Source organism: Hippichthys cyanospilos, chromosome 9 (assembly GCF_059441005.1).
Source record: "Hippichthys cyanospilos isolate Australia breed blue-spotted pipefish chromosome 9, RoL_Hcya_1.0, whole genome shotgun sequence".
NCBI classification, from domain to species: domain Eukaryota; kingdom Metazoa; phylum Chordata; class Actinopteri; order Syngnathiformes; family Syngnathidae; genus Hippichthys; species Hippichthys cyanospilos.
Window position 1 is genome coordinate 8264080 of NC_142377.1, and position 20905 is coordinate 8284984.

General features: G+C 40.9%; 1 protein-coding gene across 2 annotated transcripts; it reads left to right on the forward strand.

The window, feature by feature from the left end:
- ccdc120b (coiled-coil domain containing 120b) lies at positions 1-20010 on the forward strand. 2 transcript variants are annotated; one of them, XM_088423962.1, is made up of 10 exons: positions 1-238; positions 9081-9373; positions 10710-10840; positions 11443-11544; positions 11622-11745; positions 13033-13092; positions 13486-13639; positions 13711-13812; positions 14201-15217; positions 15749-20010. In XM_088423962.1, the coding sequence occupies exons 2-10, from the start codon at positions 9322-9324 to the stop codon at positions 15843-15845; spliced, it is 1839 nt and encodes a 612-aa protein (XP_088280088.1). In that variant the 5' UTR covers positions 1-238; positions 9081-9321; the 3' UTR covers positions 15846-20010. The 2 variants fall into 2 exon arrangements, with proteins under 2 accessions (XP_088280088.1, XP_088280090.1); XM_088423964.1 differs by lacking the exon at positions 13711-13812.
- Positions 20011-20905: the final 895 nt, after the last annotated feature.

Below are 20905 nucleotides of genomic sequence, written 5' to 3' on the forward strand. Positions count from 1 at the left end.
ACTCGGCTCATCTCAACATCAGCTCAGCTGGGATGCAAACCGAACCGCCTTCGTGCGATCCCGTCCTCGATCGGCCGCGAGGCTGCTCGCCTGAATCTACGATGAACGAAGGACTTGGGACGCGTGCTACGTCCCCTTAAAGTATCCTGACGAGGGGGCTGTCGTGTCAGACGGCAATGATTGTCGTCCCTGGCTTGAGGACCGCGGAGACCTCCCAAGGCATCGGTCATGCTCTCCGGTAAGAACGGCATCTTCTCCAAAGTGTAACCCTTATTTAACCTGCGCATTTGAGTTTAGTATCAATTAGAGCATAATATATTTTTTAAACATATTTTTCCATCATCGAGAGGCGAAATAGAGTTTTTTTTTTAAATCGTGTATGATACGGTCGTCTGCGGCTATGCAGATGCACGTCTGAGACACCGCCACTCTAAATGCAATATGTATGAAATTCTAACAGAATGAACCTAAACGTTTCTTCACCTGTTAACGCATAAACAGCGTGCATGTTTATGTGAGTCATTGTGGGGAGCACATGTCAAGGATTGCAAGCACATCACAAAAATGAATTAAAACGTGCAACCCCAATCGAGAAATGCGTGTCATGCACCCCCCCCTCACTCTCTCTCATTGCCGAATTGTTATGGAGCAGACATAAAAACATGTTTTTTTGCGAGTGGGCTCCCTTGATGTTTATGGCTGCTTTCTCCCATGCAGCAGTGTGAAGGCCTATCATTAACAGATTCCTCAACAAGAATGTCTGTCACCCCCCCCCCCCCAAAAAAAAAAAAAAAAAAAAAAAAGGCTGTGAGGGTCAGTAAATGCCTGCAGGGGGATTCTCTGTTTGTGTCCCTTTTGCGGTGTTTGCAAAACAACCCGTTGGAAAGTAATGACTGTTTTGTGAGCTGTTGCTGTATTTACCTAATGGGACGTTACACCTTTCCCAGAGAGACTTGGTTGATTTGATTTATTGCAGCCTTTTCATCCTGATCTCTTTAACACATGCTGTTGTGTTTGTTTTCCCTCTCTTCTTGTTTCATGTCCACCCATCTGCTTCGCGATGAGCCACTCCCTCTGACACCACTTTCTATGTTGCTGCTATCAAACATCATGGGGAGTGGATGTTGACCTAGATTACGGAATATTTTCGGTTCAGTCAGGGTGACATAAATCCTTATTTCGCCTGATTGAAAACATTATGGAATCGGCTCTGCTTTCAGCCCGCCTTTTTAGCCACTTTCCTTGTGTTTGTCTTGTGTTTTTTACTAGCTTGGATTTTCAGGGGTTAAAAGAGTCCTTGCGTAGTTTGAGTAGTGACTATCAGAAAATAGTCAAGCAAAGCACAGCAACCAATTTTGCATCAAAATAAATGTTACATTCCTAAATAACAGCTTTGATTTTCTATTAGTATCACGACGGAACAGCTGACTTGACTCATCATTGAGGTCAAAAACACGTCCTGAAATCAGTTGCTAACTATGCTCGCTAATGATTTAAAAATAATAATGCTTTTTAACTATGCTGTCATATTTTTATACTGTACATCGCTTGTTGCCGTCTAGTAGCACTAGATGTTAGCTAGCCTGAGAACCAGACTCATCGCTGGACCATATATAGCACGCTTTCTTAACAAAGTGGGTGCGGCTTGCTAGGTTACATGTTAGCTGCAAATTTAGGTTAAATGTTGATATAAAGATGAAAATTTGAATTCAGTATTAAATCAACATCTTCATCTAGATGCTAGCAGTGTTAGCGGCTAACAGCATTCCACTGCCTCATATAGGATGCAAATGTACTTTTTTAGCTATCAAAAATCACTGTTTTAATTTTTTATGTCACTTTGTTTCCTAAAACAAATGGAGTCCTTTGTCTAAAATCTCGAGATGTCTGCCGCTTCTGTTACTTTTAGGTTAAATGTTGATTTAAAAATTAAAAAAAAAAATCAGTTTTAAATCAACATCTCAATACAAGCCAGGCTAGGTGCTAGCAGTGTTAGCGGCTAACTGCCACCACAGCCTCTTATAGGCTGGCGAGAGCTGTTGAATGACTTTTCAACAGCAGTTTCATAGACACAAATGACCCAACTAACACAGTTGCTACTGATCACTTTTTTTTTTTTTTTTAACAAACCACGCTGACGCAAATGTGCTGCTTTAGCTATGAAAAATTACTTCTGCATTTTTTACGTGAACTTCATAAATCAAATGAGGAGTTACAGTATTTGTCTAAAATCTCAAGAAAAGCCTGCTGCTTCCCAGTTTAAAAGTTACATGTTGACGATCTAAAAATGAAAAAAAAAAAAGTATACCTAGGCAGGAATGTGTTTTATTAACCTCTGTATTCAGAAATGTTTAATTTCTGATATACAAAAAATATTTATTTATTTATGTATTTATTTATTTATTTATTTATTTGAACACCTGATTAGTTGATTGCCCGAATACCAAAATTTATGTCAGCTCCGGCCCTATGGATTTCGTAAGAAGATAGTAAGTCTTGTGAGTTCAGGAAATCAAGTCTCGTGGCACATTTACAATTGTGCCGTCGTCACCCATGTTTATTCCTCCATCAGATCAAAACTTTGCTCATGTGATTCGTGCAAGTATGGACGTGACCGGTTTTGAACCCTTACATCAGCAGAGCTGATCACAAGCACAGTAGAACATCAAAAACGGGACTACGCCAAGTTCGAGGTGTTACAGAGAAAAGGGAAAATGTGTCGGAATAATCCCCTCGGACGTTTGAGCCACATTCCTTTCCTTATTACTCCTCTAACCTTGGCTTAGCAGAATCCAGGTGGATCGCTATCGCAGATTTGTTTCGCCTGTAGAAATTGTGTCAAATGTTCGTGATTATCAAGGCCTGAGAAGAGAAATAAATATGAATACATATTTCATATTTATGATTTTTTTTCCCTTCAACCACTCAAATTGTACAGTGGCATCAGTTCTATCCATACATAAGTAGGGTGAATTTATTAACCTCCACAAAAAATTGATAAGTGGTCTGTTTTTGTAGTCTGTGACGTGATGATGACACTTTAAGACATAGTCATTAACTGGTCTCTACCGCCACCTGCTGTCGAGGTGAAACACAAGTCAACAAAGAATTTTCTGTTTTGCTGACAGTCTGACCGCCGCGCAGCGAAATGTTGCAAAAAATGCTGGAAAATCAACGTCATAATTCCAATTAAAATGCATCTCATAAGTTGTTATTATAATGGTTCTTTTTAAGGTCAAAAATTGGACACTTGATTTTCTTTGTACACAGTCTCGCATGTCCAGCTGCAATCACATAGAAAGGTCAGAATAGTTACATTTTGAAATGCATCATCTGCTGGAAATTTCAGCTCCCTAGTGTTTTTTCCCCCCATTGATTCTTTTATGATATCAAAACAAAAGAAGGAATTTCCATAATTTGCATCATAATGCTACATAATATCCGCCATCAGATTAAAAAAACCCAACAAAACTATGAAATTATTCACTGAATATCAGACAAGATAATCGGCCTGTCCTGATGGCCATTTTATTCAATTATTAAAATAATCATCAGTTGGAACTTGAAGCCCTATTTAAAGCGCCGCACCTTTGACGACACATAAAACGAGAAGCTAGCCGGGTAGCACATAGCTAACAGTCAACTCAATCTTACGATGAGATGTTGAACGTGGGCTAGCTGAAAAACGTCCACCTTCTCCACCTGGGTTTCATTTATGCTGAGGAGAAGAAAGCTCCTCTGAAGCTTCCTGCTAAATTCCACCTTGAGCTCCTTTGACTGAATGCTTTGATGCTGTCTGAAAAGATCCGTGGTCACACATGCTTTTGTTTACCTTCACAGCCTTTTTATAGAACTTCAAAGCATTGCCTTGCAGAAAATTTCAAGCTTTCAATTTTAAATTGGACCAGCGGGCCTCCGTTGGATTACTTATTACAGCACAATAGTCCTAAACAGGGCAATAAATCAAATTACAGTTATTCAAGGTATTCATGTACATAATTGTAATTTTGTAAGTAAGGTAATACATTTAGTTATCAAATTAGTTGTCGTTCATTTTGGACTATAAGTCACAACTTATTTTTTTACACTTTGAACCATGCAACTTGTAGTCCAGTGCATCTTATCTGCAGTATTTTTACAATCCACCAAGGAGCAATCTCCCATCAAACAAAAGGAGACAGAAAAAGACGCTATAGAAATGTTGATCGTGACTCGCCATTGGGTGGCACTCTCCACTAATAAACGCAATCAGGCATTTTACCATTGTGTTGGCGCAGTATTCTAACAATCTGAGTGGTCACTGTTGAACATGTGTTGGTGCTGCTAGGTGTGTTCAATCTGTGTTGAAAGCGGTTGGGACATCTTATAATGGCTCGTCCCAAGAAGGAGACATTCCCGCTCGTTTCTGCGAGAACGTATACTACACCATGTGTATGTTCACAACAGCGGCAGCTGTGTCAACAGCAGCATGAGGGCTGCTTGGTCTCACCTGGTCACGGTGCGCGTTAGATGATGTCTCAGCTGCTCTAGCGTGACTTCGTCGACACTGCTAACAATCGACTAACAAACATGCTGTGCGTCCCTTTCCCATCACAATGGCATCAGAGTCGCGGGAGCATAAAAGACGATAATCAACACGATTCTGACAAAAGCAGAAGTGTGTTTGTGTGCATTCATTGTGTTTTGCCCATTCATCCGGAAAAACACGGAAGAGGTCAGGGGTCACTGGTGTTGAATAAAAGCCATTGACTCTTTTGTGGTTTGATGGGGCTGAGATCAAGCACCGCTGTCTTCCACTGGCCTTGGGGAAAAAGATGCCATCTATTCAAGATGTGTGTATACATACAATACTGTATATGCATAGAAGAATCAAGCCATTGTTTACACACCCTATTTTGTGGTCATGCTAAAATCACGGCTTGATCCATTTTCAAGGTTGTTTTGAGCAAAACTGTACAGATAGGATGAAATTGAGCCAAATATTGAGCCGGTCCATTTTTGACCCATAATGGGGTGATTTTTAACCTAGCTGTTTTTAGAGCGCAGGTCCAAATATTTTTGATCATGTGTCCGTTTTTAGGGCTCAATCTCATGTGAGCAATTAATCCAAGATAACGTTGCTCGCTAACGCGAATCAACGCATCCCACTTTACCTTTTGGTTGGAAGATGTTGATGTTTCTGCAGAACCGTGGTTGTTCCGGACAGTCGCTTGAAAGTGGCTCGGTGGGGGCGTAGCTTCCACAAATGTGTCTTGACAACCCAATTTTTTTTGAAGAAGAAGAAGAAGAAATTGTGATCATGGCAGGAAGAACTGAAATTTTTTCCTCCCTACCCACAGTTGAGTTGCAAAGCCGAGAATAACGGCGAGCGCCTTGGCGCGTGAAGCTTTTCCCGAATTTGAAAGCCTCCGCGTTTGGCCCCGGCGGACTTGAATGTTAAACTCCCGCTTGATTTGCATTCGTGTGATGCGAGCCGCACAGAGGAAGCCGGCTGGCGTGGTCGCAGCTCATGTTTTAAGCAACATGGCACCCACGCACGCCACCTCCAATCGCTGCAAAACAAAACGCGTTTTGCCTTCATATCTGCCATCTTCATACCGCGCTCCATCCTCCGGGTTTTATCTGATCCCTCTTGTCGGCGCTCCCGCAGGCGGCGCCACGGAATGTGATGCAGTCCCGTGTTTTTAAACCTGCATCTCTGCACAGCAGATGTTCCGACATTTTTTTGCCGCTCGACTTAAGGTCTGTTTTGTTGGATTCTGTTCCGTTTTTGGTTGGGATTTTATTCAAAACAAATTAGGTTGAATATTTCATTGAATCATAACGACAGTATATCTTTTTCGACTCTTGATTGGTCTTGGCATTGATCTATACAGTCTTTTATTGTAATCAAGAGGTATTTGTTTCCCCATTTTTCAGATCGTACATTCCACAAGTCATCTTATTCTTAATTTCTGATCAAAAAGTTTGACTGACTTTGTTGACATTCTTTTTAACGCAGTTCCATCTTGTGGATGCATAACGCAATCCTAGCTACTACTGTAGCTTCTATTCTATGTGCCTTATAGTGCAGTCCACTTTACATATGAAAATGGCTTGTAGTACCTTAAGTACTCATTACCTAATAACAAAAGAAAAGTACTGTGGCACTTAGTTCCGAACTAGCCAAAAGCAATAAATTATTTTAGTAGTTACCTTAAGTACTTGATTACTCGAGTACTTAATTTATTTAGTATCAGCCATTTTTAGAGTCTCCTTGAGCCAAACAATTGAATAACATTCAAAGAAATTTTAAGAAGTATCTGTGATTGAATGTCTCGACCTTAAAAAAAACGTAAAAACACTTCTTTGCCGTTGAATGAGTTAACGTCACCAGCGTATAGCAAATTAGAGACATTTACCGCCCGTTTGCAAGAACCCCGGCTACATGTAGACTATGCCTTAATATCATGGAGTTTAGAGGTTCTTTGCCTTTCCTTCCGTCTACTGATGAGAAAGTTTCATTTACGAGCTGTATAACGGTCGTTACAACACATTTGGTGTTTTACAGCCGTTTGTCCTTCAAGGACAAGTCGTCTCTCCATGCAGCCAGGATCTCGGCAATTAGGCCTTCTAATGCTACCGAGCTCTACTTTCAACTTTCCTACAAATGGGCTCCTTCTGGCGTTTGCCGATTTTCATAAATGGAGAGATGAACAGCAACAAAAATAAAGGTTTCAAATAACTGTTGTGTTTCTTTTGCTCCTTATGTTTAACTCATTCAAAGCCAAAGACGTGTTATTACGTTTTAAGAGGCCAGACAATCAATTGCAGGCACTTTTATTTTATTTATTTATTTTTTTAAGTATTTTCATAAAATATCTGTCTGTTGTCTATTAATGTCTATTAATGACTGGTACGAAATTAATTAAGTAGCAAAGTAATCAATCACATTAGTAATTGGTTACTTTATACATCAATCAATTACTTTAGGTACATAGTAGGTATTTAAGTCCTAAAGAATTTGATTACGTTCGGTACTCCCTAAAATAATAATCGATTACCAGTAGGTACTCAATTAACTAAAGTAATTTATTATCTTATAATTTAGTAACTGAAGTAATTGATTATCTAAATTAATTGATTACTCTAGTACCTAATTACCTAACGTCATTGATTATACAAAGTAATCAATTACTTGCGAATTACTCCTTTAATAATTCATTCATTATTTCCTTAAATCACCAGCCATTTTTAGATCATTCTTCAGCCAAACACTTAATACATCTTGGGGGAAAAAGTAGCTGGGATTGAATGTTTGGACTCTTAAAAACATACAAATATGTCACAAATGTTAGAACATTTACAACAACAACAAAAATCATATTCAAATCAGTCCGTTTTTTCTTCATTTTCATCAATCATTTCGAATCATATGTAGGATGCTGATTGTGAAATATTCGGTCCGTTTCTGAAGATGATTGACCGCTATGAGGCCACGTGCCAAATCTTCTGATTGTTTTCCTTTCGGGGTGTTTTGATTTTCATTTGCGTGCATCCCTAATGCGCACGAATAAACGGGCATCAAATTTGAACGAAGGTAACCCCAATTACTCAAGGACTCATTTCAGCCCCAATAAGAATAACTCAAATGCGATCTGATTTTACAATAGGATTTGTGTGATCTTTGGAGTAGCCTGTCTGTTATTAAGAGGTCAAGTATGCTTGTTGCTTTTCACATGCGCAAGACAAGAGCACACAAGAGTTACTAGCTCAGTTCCAGGACCGACTGGGAGCCAGCGCAAAGTATTTCAACTATGCAAGCACACAAAGCGCTTGAAAATCGCTGTTGTTTGAAGCGGGACAACACAACACTAGATCTTTTCGCTTGGCCCCAAAAAGCTGGCCCAGCTCGCAGGTAGTCAAAGGTTTCTCCTGAGAAGATGTGATGCTGACAGAAGCAACTTGATTTTGGTTCTGTCTTCAAGGATTGGTTGACTGGAGAAAATGGTGTCATGATTTGGTGGCCTGGCGAGCGGGCGGCAGGTTGCTTGTTTCTGCCGGTGGTTCGTGAGCAAGAGGATTTTTGCGGAAAAAGCGCTGACTGAGACTATTTTGGGATGTCATGTCTTTGATCTTTTGACGGTAATGTGATGTGAAGGAATGTGAACATCAGACGATATAATCAGTTTGAGTCTTTTTGAATAGGAGAATGAAATCTACTCCGATTAAAGCGGCGCTGTCAACTCTTTTTAACTCAGGAGCCACATGGAGTCAAATCTATGCACAAGTGAGCCAGACTGGTAAAAATCATGTCAAAAAACAATTTATGTCAATTATGTGTAGATTTTGGCGACTGGTTTGAAGCAAGTTGCTGTTTTCGTGTAGGAGTTGACGCGAGGACAAAAAAATAATCTAAGTGGTCTTTGGCGCCTCATACTGTCTTAAAGTGTTATACACAAGTCATTTGAGAATTTTTTTTTTTCTGTTGGCCTATCTCAACCACCGCTAAAGAGCTTGGTTCAAAAATCGCAGCAAATGCACTACAACACATAGGTTTAACATCCATCGAAAAAACGTGGATTATAATGAGTGTGGATATGTCCAACCTGGTACCCGTGAACATATGCGTCGTAATTATTTGGTACGCCAAGCTGCAACAGTTTAGAATTTGCAGCATGGTTGTGTTTTGAACGTAACATGATTATATCATTATTGTGAAATTTCGACTCCCTAATGTGTTTTTCCCAATGCTTTCTCCTCTGATTTCGCAAAGAAATCATCAATAAAGGTCCCACGTTGGTTCCGTGTATGCATGAGGGTGAAAATGATACCATTGTTTTTGGTTAGGCAAATTTTCAGCATCAAAAGTATTAGCGATATCAGTACTTGGGTACTGGTCAGAAAAAAGTGACATCGAACATGGCACCCGCCTATATATTGTATAAAATATTGATAATTGTTTTTATCTTTTGATATAACACTAAATAATTAGTCTGCATTCACAGAGGATGAAATCAAACAATATGTAGCCGTTGAGAGGCTTAAATTCAGTATTTGGTAATTGTGCGCAACAGTGACGGCTCTTTTGTCTTCTCCAGGATTGCGTTGTAAGCTCCCAAGCAGAATACGTGTGAAGGAGGGCCCGCGCAAAGTCATCCCCCGCTGACCGCCGAATCCACGCCTCGGGACAGCACATGGGTGACACAACAAGGTCAGCGGGCCGAGCGGCGCGCTAACATCTGGGCTTCGGCCGCGTCTTGGATCTCAGCCCGGTTGTCTGTGCGTCAGGTGAGGGCGCGGCCGGGAGCGTGAATCGTCAAGACCCCGCAGTTAAATCCCATGGAGGTCAAAGGTCACCTGATTACATCCATGGGTTTGGTGGGCCCCCCGGGTGAGTTGCGACTCGCAGTGTCCCGCAGGCGTCGGCGTAAATGCGCACACCTTCGTGTCTAGGCAGGCCCGCCGCGGCCTGGAGGAATTTCCAGCTTGTGTTTTTTGGTGAAAACAAAAAGTGTTTGTCTCAGTGGAATGGCCGAGTGGAACAACATCTGCATGTGTGAAGGCCTTTTGTTCCCATATTGATGCCACAGATGTCAGATAAACTTATCAGAACACACTTCGCAATGTTTGTGTGGGTGTGTGCTTGCTTTTTGTTACACGGTGGGGTTGGTGGGGTTTTATTGTACTTGCGGAGACCTCTTGCACTTACGGGAATGATTTTGGTGGAGCCCACAATTTCTGACTTCTTTTTTGAGGGTTGAGATTTGCTTTTAGAGTATAGCTTTGAATTTGATTTCGGTTGGGGTTATAGTGAGGGTTAACTTTAAGCAATCGATTGATGATTAGGGACCAAGAAATATATGTGTGTGTTCCCTTGGTTTTTGCTGCATATTGGGGACCAAATGATTGGTTTTACTGTGTTTTTGGGGACCTCTTGCACATATGGCGACCATTTTGATGGACCCCACAAATTCAAACTACTTTTTGAGGGCCAAGAATTTTTTTTTTTTTTTTTTTTTTTAGGGTTAGGCAATCTGTTGGGATGGATTAAGGTTAGGGCAGTGGTGTCCAACATTTGGCCCGCAAGGAGGATTAATCAGGCCCGCAACAAGATTTTGTCAAACATTAAAACATGACTATGACGGGACCAATTAGTCCCATTTCTATAATACTGTAATGTCCTTGTGCACGTTAAAGCAGGGGTCCCCAACCTTTTTATCACTACGGGCGGTCAAAGCTTGAGATTTTTACTGTAGTCCGGGTATAATGTGCACATAAAATATGAGCTCACTGTTAACAACAAACTAATGGAATCCTTCAACTTTTGGGGCCGCCGCTTCAAAATGGACAACATTGATTAAATCAAACATATAACTGAATTACAAATGCTATTAATTTCAATACAAAACGTTATTTCGATGTAAATAAGTACTTATCAATGTGAAACCTAACATATAGCTAACATATAGCAGAGAGTTTGACACCCCTGGGTTAGGGTCTAGGAAATGCGTGATGTCAACGGGATGTCCTCACTACGATAGAGGAAAAAAAACGTGTGTGTGTGCGCATGTGAATGTGTGACTGTGAGCAGACACCCCTAATACACACTTACCGGTATTGTGAAAGTTAATCAACACCTAACCTTGACATCATGCCTTGATTTTTTTTTTTTTTTTTTAAGAAACAAAAACCCCAGTGTGCGTAACAGGCTTGATTGTGTTGTGTAGATGTTCAGGTGTGCCACGACGGCAAGCTGCAGGCTGAACGGGTGGCGGCCCTGCAAGAGCGGAAGCAGGCCCTGGAGGCGCTGCTTAACACTCGCGTAGAGGAGCTCAAACTGGTTTGCTTTCAAGAAGCGGTGAGTGCCATCTCCAACTTTGGATTTCATCCACACTGCCCTACAGTTACAATTTCTTTGTCTTTTTTTTGCAGTGTATGCCTACTAGTTGTGTATTGTATCATTTTGGAACTCACAAAAATGTTTATGCTTGACTTTTTGTCATTTGAGTGTCATTTTCATTTAAAGGGGAATTTCTGGAAAGCATTTTTTTCACAATAATACGTTCTGCACGTAAGCGTTGGAACGAACCCGAGTGACAACACTTGTGCTGTGACAGCCATTTTTGAGCCTTTAAAATGATGTCTTCACATAATGCCACAGCTGTTCATTCCCAGCCATTTAACACATCCATGCGTTTTAGTGACTCACCCTTTGTGAACATACACGCTATATTTAGCCAGCTACGTGCTGTCAGCTAATTAGACGTGTCTGCGCTGCTCAACGCTAACGCCGCAGGTGTAATTTATGACAAAAACATGAGTTCTGCCATAACCGTTCCAGCGTTTAAAGGATGGTTTTATAGCAACTTAAAGTAATCTCTTAAGTGCTGTCCTTTTTATCAAATCTTTGGACCTTGGAGGCCAGTGAGAGGGATTTCAGCTAATTGATTTCCTGCGCAGGAGCTGACTGGGAAATTGCCACAAGCGTTCCCCCTGGAAACTGGGGAGAAGCCCCCAATAGTGCAGCGCAGAGCTGGCATGCCTCCCAACTGCAGGGCCGAAGTAAGTCCACACCTTCGGCGTTGATGGTGTTGCCATTTGCTCTGTGCTTCAACACATCTGACCGCGCCTGGCTGCAGGATGATGCCGCCGCTCAAAGAAGGCAGATGAAAGCCATCTTTAGCGGCGCCCTCTACAGACACGCAGAAACGGACAGGGGCGTCCCAAATTGCAAGAGGACGGTTCATCGGGGATGTCACACAGGTAAACCCCGGGACGCCTCCCTTTAATACAGCATTTACAGTAAACTGAGCCAACGGATTATTGCAATTTTTTTTTTTCCATACCGTGGCACCAGGGGGGCTCCGTACACGCGCATGCTTGCAAAGTATCTCTGTGACACCGTAGTGCGTGTGCTGCATTCATGTAACGCCGGTAAACGGCAACTGTCAATTCTTCACAATGTCTTTAAGAGTCTAGGCATTGAACCCCAAGTACTTCTTTAGTTTTGTTCTATTCTGTTCAAGTGTTTGGCTATAGAGAAGGATCTAAAAATGGCTCTTACGAAATGTATTGAACACTTCTCAAATAGTGCCCCCCCCACATGACTCCAGGGAAAAGGCTTTGTTTTGCCATGTGAAGTGTAATTGCAATAAAACAGGGGATTTGCATCATTTTGGTTTTTATTTCAGGCACTTTCATGGGCTTGTATATTTTTTGTTCAGTTTTAGACTAACCTGTATAAACAATGTAAAAAAGTAGTTAACTGCTGTTGACAGTTGATTTATATTGATTTTTTTTCTTCAGTTAATGTATCATATGATATAGTTTTATGTATACTCATACAGTTTTTTTTAGATAATAATCTTATTAGTCGGCGCAGCGAGTAGGGGGAGGGCGGCAAAGTTACAATACAATGGTTTACTTAATTGGGTGTCAAAGTAATCAATTATTTTAGGTAGTTAAATAGTAAATATTTACTAAGTCAGTGCTTCTTAATTATATTTTGCCACGTCTACCCGAGGAAGACGCCCCCCCCAAACCCTCCCCCACTCGACACACTGACTGTAAATAAGATTGTTATCTATAAAGAATGCATTTATTTAACATTAACAAAAGAAAAATCAATATAAATCAACTTTCAACAGCTGATAATTATGTTTTACAGCATTTATACGGGTTATAGCTCAGTCTAAAACTGAAAAAAATAACCAATTGCATCCAAATGCCTGAAACCAAAATAAATAAATAAATAATAATAATAATGAAAATTCTTATTTTGTTGCAATGACACACTTCACGTGACAAAAACAAAACCTTTTCCCAGGGGTCATTTGCACCCCCCCCCGGCGTCACCCCACTATTTGAGAAGCACTGCTTTAAGTACATAAATAATCAATTGTTTTGGGTGCGAAAGTATTAAAGTTACTATTTATTACTTGTACTAAAATATTTAAGTTATTTATTGCTAGCTGTAATTAAGTGCCAAAATAATCAATTATTTTAGATAATGTACTAAACTACAGTTTCTTTGTATGCTTTGTCTTCCAGAAGACGGTGTCATGTCAGAGAGTACAAGCTCCATGTCAGATTCAACATCACATGATAACGGTATGGTCTCATTTTCCCAGTCGCCTTGGCTTGCTCCACTTTGATGTACCTACAAGGGTTTTAGACAAATCTAATTGAAATGAATGCTTTGTAATTCCCCAAATATAGTTAATTTTTTAAATTAATTTTAGGGTCACATCAATTGACATCTGCCCTCTAGCTCGTACCATTACGGTAATTATGGTAAGCAAGAATACAGCTTATATAAAAATGTACATTTGTGCATTAAAATTCAGGTTATATGGCTGAGGGATCAATTTTCCTCGAATGACGTCAAATTAAAAAAAAAAAAGTTACTTTTTAAAGGACACACCCATACATTTGGCCTTCATTTTGGGGAAAAATTGTGTCTTATATTTGTAACCTTGCTTACTTTGTACTTTTCTACCATAGAGTCATCCCCCAGTGTGGCTGCCGATCAGCGCTCCCTCTCCCAGCCTCGGCTCACCGTGGGCAGCCCAGACCACAGGATCAGCAGGAAGCTCTCCCCTGTTGAGATTTACTACGAAATGAGGACACGTCGAAATTCTGTCACAAGCTCTGTCAGGTACCATCATGTCGTAACTTCCAACATCTGCTCTACATTACAGCTCCTCATTTTGCATATATCTTGCATAGTCCGACTCACTCTTTACCAAGAAGCGCATCTAACGTTGAAGGGAGGAGTGTGCCGGCTACGCCGCTTTTGGCCAGAACTGCACCAATCAGTGTTCACGTCAGGTGATTTGATTTGATTTTCATCCCGGTTCAATTAAGTAGCAGGAGGGTTGAGCCAACAGCAGGGGTTCAAGCCCTTTTGTGTCATTTAGAAAGGGGAGACTGAGGCTTCGACAAAAGGGGCCATATTTACAAGTCTTATTCAAATGTAAATCTAGGCATAGAAATTTAAATAGAATAGTCTTATTTGAAAATGCATACATTCAATGACTTTTCAATGACTGTTTCAGTTTGTGGCAGCGCACAGGATTTGGTCGCACACTTATTTGCGGGAAGTACAGCGTGATCATATTTGATGTATAGCCATCTCAATTTGCATCCTTGTGTGCTGACAGTGACCGACTCAAGATATGATACTATTTGTATTTAATAATCTGCCTCATGATTTTAGGTCCGACGTGTCAGGAAGCAACGGGTTGAAGCAGTGGTCGGGCAGTCTGGACGTGCCCTATATGATCCCACTGGCCCAGGAGGGCTCGTCCTCGGAGCGTCGAAGCGGCCTCTCCAACTCCAGAGCCAGACGCAGCAACAGCTCCGAGGCCCTGCTGGATCGCTCCAGCCTCCCGGACGATTCGGCGCCCCGAAACGGCATGCACCCCAAAGGAGGGCCCTACAAGAGCTCGGAAACCCTGACCGACGGGAAACTGCGACAGATTCACCTGAGCAGCCCTGAGAAACAACACGCGGACGGATCTGGGGAGCAGGCCAAAATGCGGCTGTCGGTAGGGGGCCGAGGCGCCGGGGTGGGCTACAACGAGCTGTTGATGGACTACATCTGGGGAAAACAGCAAAGGATGCAGCACAACCTCTTCCAGTCCACAGGCAGGATCTGGCAGGATCAGTGTTCCTCTGGCGGAGGAGGCGCCCCCCACGCCAACGGTTTCTCCCATTCCCAGGTGCATCTCCCCAGCGCCGCGCCTCCTTACAGCCCCGTGGTTGGCCGAGGGTCTCAAGCCGACATGCGCAGGGTCAAGGTCACCAGAACCAAATCTTGCGGGCCCTTTATCCCTTTGCAGCAACACCCCCAGGAGGCCATCCTGCTCTCGGCGTACGAGTCGCACCTCCCTCCCAGCGGCACCGCCACCTCCTCCATTCCCAACCTGCTCCCCTACCAGACCGAACTCTCCGGCCCGGCTTTCGGTCGAAGACCCCCGCAGTTCTCCCTTCCCACCCCTGAGGACTCGACACGAAGCCTCCACAAAGCCCTGGCTCTGGAGGGACTGAGGGACTGGTACCTTCGGAACGCCCTTGGGTATCCATCCAAGAGCCACGAAGCAGGGATTTCGCGCCTGTCGCACCCCCACCCCCTGGCCCTGCCGGCCCAGACCGTTCAAGGGGAAGCGGCCAACCTCCACAGGCCTCAAATGCCCCAGTCAGCCAGCTTCCACGGGCACCCGCTGCATGGCAGGTCAGTATTGCCGACTTTGCGACTTTGGGCTGCGGGTTGCACAGCTGTAGAAAGAAAGCAGGCACCGGGACCCCACCAAAAGGCGAAACAGCATGTGGTCGCTCTTGATGTTCCTAGAAAAACGATACCAGCATGGACTCGTACCTACATCAGTCACAAACTGATTGTTTTCATTGTTGCCATATGTCTAACTCAACTCTAAAGGCCAGCAATGGCTTTGTACCAAACCCACATGAATAAATGAAGAGCGGGTGAGATGTGTAGTTAGACCCAAAGGAGAGCTGAGAAGGTGCAGGTTCCTGTCCGCTCTCCTCGAGACAAAAAGCTAGTTGTCTTTTTTATGGTTTGTTGTTCGTGAAATGTTCTAGGTTGCCTGAACCTAACAACTAGGAGGAGTAAAACTAAGCGAGTTGTGATCAAAAGTTGGGGGGTACTTGTGAAAAAGTATTTCACAGTGGGTACTTCATTGAAAATAAGGTTGACAACTATGAGTATAATCACCTAAATCTTTCTTTCTTTCTTTCCCTGTAGGGCGATGGAGTTGTCCCTCTATCAGGAGACTCCCCATCCCCAGACACAAGAAGGGGCTGCAAAAGAACCCAACGCAGACCCAGGCACTCTTGTCTGAGCGAGAGGGTTTTACACACAACACACACATACGGTACAATCATTCTTACACGTCTATACTTGTGAGGACATCCATCCACACAGTGCATTTCCTATCCCCTCACCCTAACCTTAACCATCAAAAATGATTGCCTAACCTTTACCCCAACCTCAACTCTAACACAATTCAAAGCGATACTCCGAAACGCAAGTCTTCTCTAAAATGTCTTCACTATGTTGGTAGAAAACTCAAAACGGTTCTCACAAGTATAGCCATACAGGAACATACACACACACACACACGCACACACTGGAAACACAAAATACCAAACATTGACCCCCAAGTACAGTCCACTTGATACAATGTGACTTCAACAGGGAAACAAAAACATGGCGACCTCAGCAGAAAAGCAACTGTAACAAACGACAGTATCGAATGGCTAAAAAAGCTTGTCCCAAGCCATGTCTTTGACCCGAGTGCTCCTGAAGAATACGCTCAAGCTGTACTACTCAATAGTACCTCCAATATCCTCTACAGTAAGACAAGTCTCCCAAGATATACTTTTTTTTTTACAAGTTTAATCACTATTTTGTATCTTCTGAGCTATCAAAAAGTTCTATCAAAGGGATAATATACAACTCATTAACCATGTGTATTATACAAATATAATGACATGCCAATGTGTGTTTGTGGGACTTTAAAAAAAAAAAAAGGCCTCAATCTTCATCTAATTAATTTTACAGCCGTTTCTTCAGTGTTTATACATGAAATGGGCCATGAACTGAAGTTTACCCAAGTAGCAGACGGGAGTGCCTCTGTGTTTTGAACGGGGCAAAACTAAACACTGGTTAGATGACTTTAAAGTGCTGCTTTCTAATGATTTCCACCGCTCTGAATTGAATGGGGTTGATCGCAAATGATGTCACGTGAATACGCTTGAGGTCTGCACTTTCCGACGAAGGTTTTCGAAGAGGATGAGATCCCGGGCGCGAGATTTCAAGTGGTTCAATGGAACAGCTTGAACATTAGCTCATATGTGGAGCCTTCAGATTTATCCTACCATAACTTTCAATCCAGCTGCGAATCTTGTGTTGCTAATGTTTACAAAAACTAAACGCGTTCAAATCACATTTTTCCTTTGAAAGTTTTTTTCCAGAGCAATTTGAAGTTGTCATCGGAAAGTAGTACATTTTAAAATACTTTACGGGCACAGCAGATATCATTGATATACGAATAACTTGGGACCAAGCACAGACCCTTGAGGGACACCACGGAGTTATCATTAGCTGATCTGATTTTACACTGTTAAGCTGCACATACTCATTACGATCAGCTTGGTAACTCTTTTATCTGAGAGTATACCATACTTTGCTATTTTTTCAATTAAAATAGTCTTGAGTTATAGCAGGGGTCCACAAACTTTCTCCTGAAGGCCAAATGACGTTTCTCTTCTCTGATGGGGGCCAGGGTCAGTTTGTGAGAAAAAGTGTGATGATTGCAGCGGTGTGTAAAAATATGAACATAAATCTAATTTTGTTTTTTTTTCTGGGATCTTGACAGGAAAAAAAAAAGAAAATAACATTATTAAAGAACTAAAACAATATTTAGTAAACAAAAAAAACCCTTTAGCTATTTCCTTTTAAAAAAGACCATGGAAAAGTAACTTCGTATGTGGACACCACTCTTTTCATCAGCTTCAGTGTGAAAACCAAAAAAACAAGTGGGCTAAGAAACCGAGTGATACAACACCTTCCGGCACAATATATTTCACTTCAACCGTATTTTCCGCACAAAAAAGCTGCTCTTGTTTCAAAGAAAAACGCAGTGGAAACGTATAGATTTTTCCACCTTTTTGAACCAACAGTGCCATCTAGAGGTGTTCAAAAATGTGCTTCACGAAGCTTCATTTGGTCATCACTACTATACGGCCGCCGCACTTTCACAGTTCTGAACTTTTGCGCTATTGCGATCAACCCTATTGAATCAAGCGAAGCGGTTGACGATGTCACAAACATTTCGTGGATTTGAAACGATGTCGTAGATTTTGAACTCATCTCGGGGGCCGGCTGATAAATGTACCTTTGTATCTTCGATTTTGTTCTAGAATAAACTTGAGGGCTTGTTGTGAGATCTACTGTATTACAGTAGTGCTTGTACTGTATGATGAGGAATGGTGTTTTTTTTTTTTTTCCCAGTCCAAAGGGGATGCGGCTGCCGTACGGAGCACTTTATGAACATCTTGCGCCTTAAATTCCCTTTGATTTGTCACCATGAGAGATGACAGGCTGTACCGTTGCCTGATTGAGCCTGTAAATAGTGTGCATCGTGTTGACACTTTTTTCAAGATTATCTTTTATTCCCTTACTAACAACAAGATTTTTTTAAACTAACATCGCATATAACGACCCCCCCCTCCACACACACACACACGACTTTTGATTTGATTTTCTGTTAACAAAAAAAAAGTGAGGCAAAAAAATGAACAGAAACGGCTGCTCTTGTTCTGAATGACGGAGTGAGCAGGTCTCACGCCAGAAAATGTTTTTTTTTCCAACGTTCATCTCAGCTGATTTGTATATGCAATGATTTTTAGCATTTTAACTAGCGTTGTTTTGTATCACCTCTTGTTGTTGTCGTAAATAATAAAAATAAAATAAAATCAAAAAAATTTCAGGGGTGTCCAAATTACGGTCCGGGGGGCGATTGCGGTCCGTCCTCTACATTTTACCGGCCCGCGCCATATACATTTTTCCATGCTATTTGAAAAAAGTCATTAAGATTCATAGGACATTCCATTACCTTTTAACTCTTTCGGCGTTATCTGAAAAGGCAACCGCTAGAGCGCCACATGATTTCGAGCATTTTGACGCATCTTTCAAGGCCGACAGAATATTGTAATGTTTGACTAAGTAGACATTGGTGGTGTGATATGAAAGATTGGATTCAATTCTTCACTTAGAAAAAAGAAGTAACAATAATAACCTAAAATAAATAAAGTAAACATTAATTCAAACAAATTTACCCAAGACATGGCAAAAAGTTGGCACACGGGGCTAACTTACTTGCTGAGTGCAAAGCAATGAAAAAAAATGAAGCCTACTTAGAACCAAGCACATTATTTACATTTAAGCTCATTTTAATCAATTAGCAGTCAAAATGTCATTTTCGGTCATTTCAAACTGAATTTATTCCAATTTTCTCTCAATTGAAAGCTAGAATTGTAAACTCTATATTAGGAATCAGGTGAGAAACTCAACGCCATTTCACACCGGTAAATAATATGTTAGAAAAGGAGCGGCTTTGGGCTTGCAAATTTGAGAAACATTGCCCCCTTGTGGTAGGATGACAAGGTGCTTGATTTGACATGTATGATAGCTGACTTTTTAAATGTTATGTTGATGGTCAGATTTTCTGTTTAACTAACAAAAAAAAAATTGAAGTCAGCCTTTATGTCTTTCTATATGCGACCCTCAGACACAAAAAGTTTGGACACCTCTGTTTTATTCCATGACTTCTATTTCTCAGTAATGTCTTCTTGAACATTCTGCAACATAAACCTCAGAAAATGTGAGTATCACATGAAACTGCAATTAATTTGATGTAAACTGAACTAAACATATTTTTGAGCGTATTTACTTTGTGTACGATCTTCGGATTCATTCGAATGTATTTTTTTTCTGTTTGATACTGTATGCTGATAATATTTCGTACGCTGGTGAGAAAAAAAAACTGTAGCATCCTGTGGATTTAATGTTGAAATGTACACAGCTATACAGTTTTCTCAAAAAGACCAAATGTCTGTGCACTGGGAGTTGAAATGTATTTTTCTTAGAGCTGAGAAGAATTGCTATGATTTTAGCTCAAACGCAAAATTGAACCGATACTATATTCATAAACTTGAAGACTTTGTAGCAATCTACTGTAGCTTCTTTTCTCATCGACCAGTTTGGGAATTAATGTGTTAGAACCATTCTATTCAGCAGTGTGACTTGCTAATAATCCAGTCTCTTTTAAAAAAAAAAAATATATATATATATATATATATTTAAGTACCACTGTTCTGCCTCCCTTTATTAGCAGGTCTATCAAATCAGGCTGAATAGGCCCTCCCTATACCGTATGTACCCTTATGTATGAAATTGTGCTTTCATTCTACTAAAATAAAGTTTCATGTTGCAATCAACAATTTTGCATTGCAGGTTGAATATCAAGTTTTCTTTGAAGGCAGTGGCAATCCCAAGATCAGACTTATAGGGGTGCTGACCCTTTTGAAATGTTTCCTTTTGGAGCCTAAAGGTGGGCTGTACTTTTCTTTTGTTGACAAAATATTATTTTGCTCGCAGGTACTGCATGGATTGAACACTTACCCCAAAAGGACATTCGGTAAATAAAGTATTGAGACCTTCAAAATATTTGGGGGTATCTTAGCTAAGCTTAAGGAGTGCTCTAGCACCCACCAAAATGGATGAGACACATCATGTTTGAAAGTAAAACTCATTTTTCTCAAATGTCACTCAACTCATCGTGAATAAATTGTCGCAACGGCTTTGAAGGGCCGAACCTCCCAAAATAAATATTAAATCAATTGAAAAAAAAAATGTAAAACTATCTATCTATCTATCTATCTATCTATCTATCTATCTATCTATCTATCTATCTATCTATCTATCTATCTATCTATCTATATCTATCTATCTCTCTATCTATCTATCTATCTATCTATCTCGCTAGGTGGCTGTCTCGCTAGCTAGCAGCTAGCTAGCTAGCTATCTGTCAAATTTTTCTATCTATCTATCTATCTATCTATCTATCTATCTATCTATCTATCTATCTATCTATCTATCTATCTATCTATCTACATGAATACAAAAAAGAAATACAAGGGAAATACAATGCAAAGGTAAATATATGTAAAAAGACTTGCATCTAAATCAATAAAAAACGCTTTTCTCATTTATGTTATTCATTTAAAATGATTTTCAATCTTGTTTCGGTATTTTTGGAATATGTTTTAAAATGTTTTTAGTATTCATTTTTTTGATTGGCATTTCATTTACTGTACCAGTATTTATGTTTCTTTT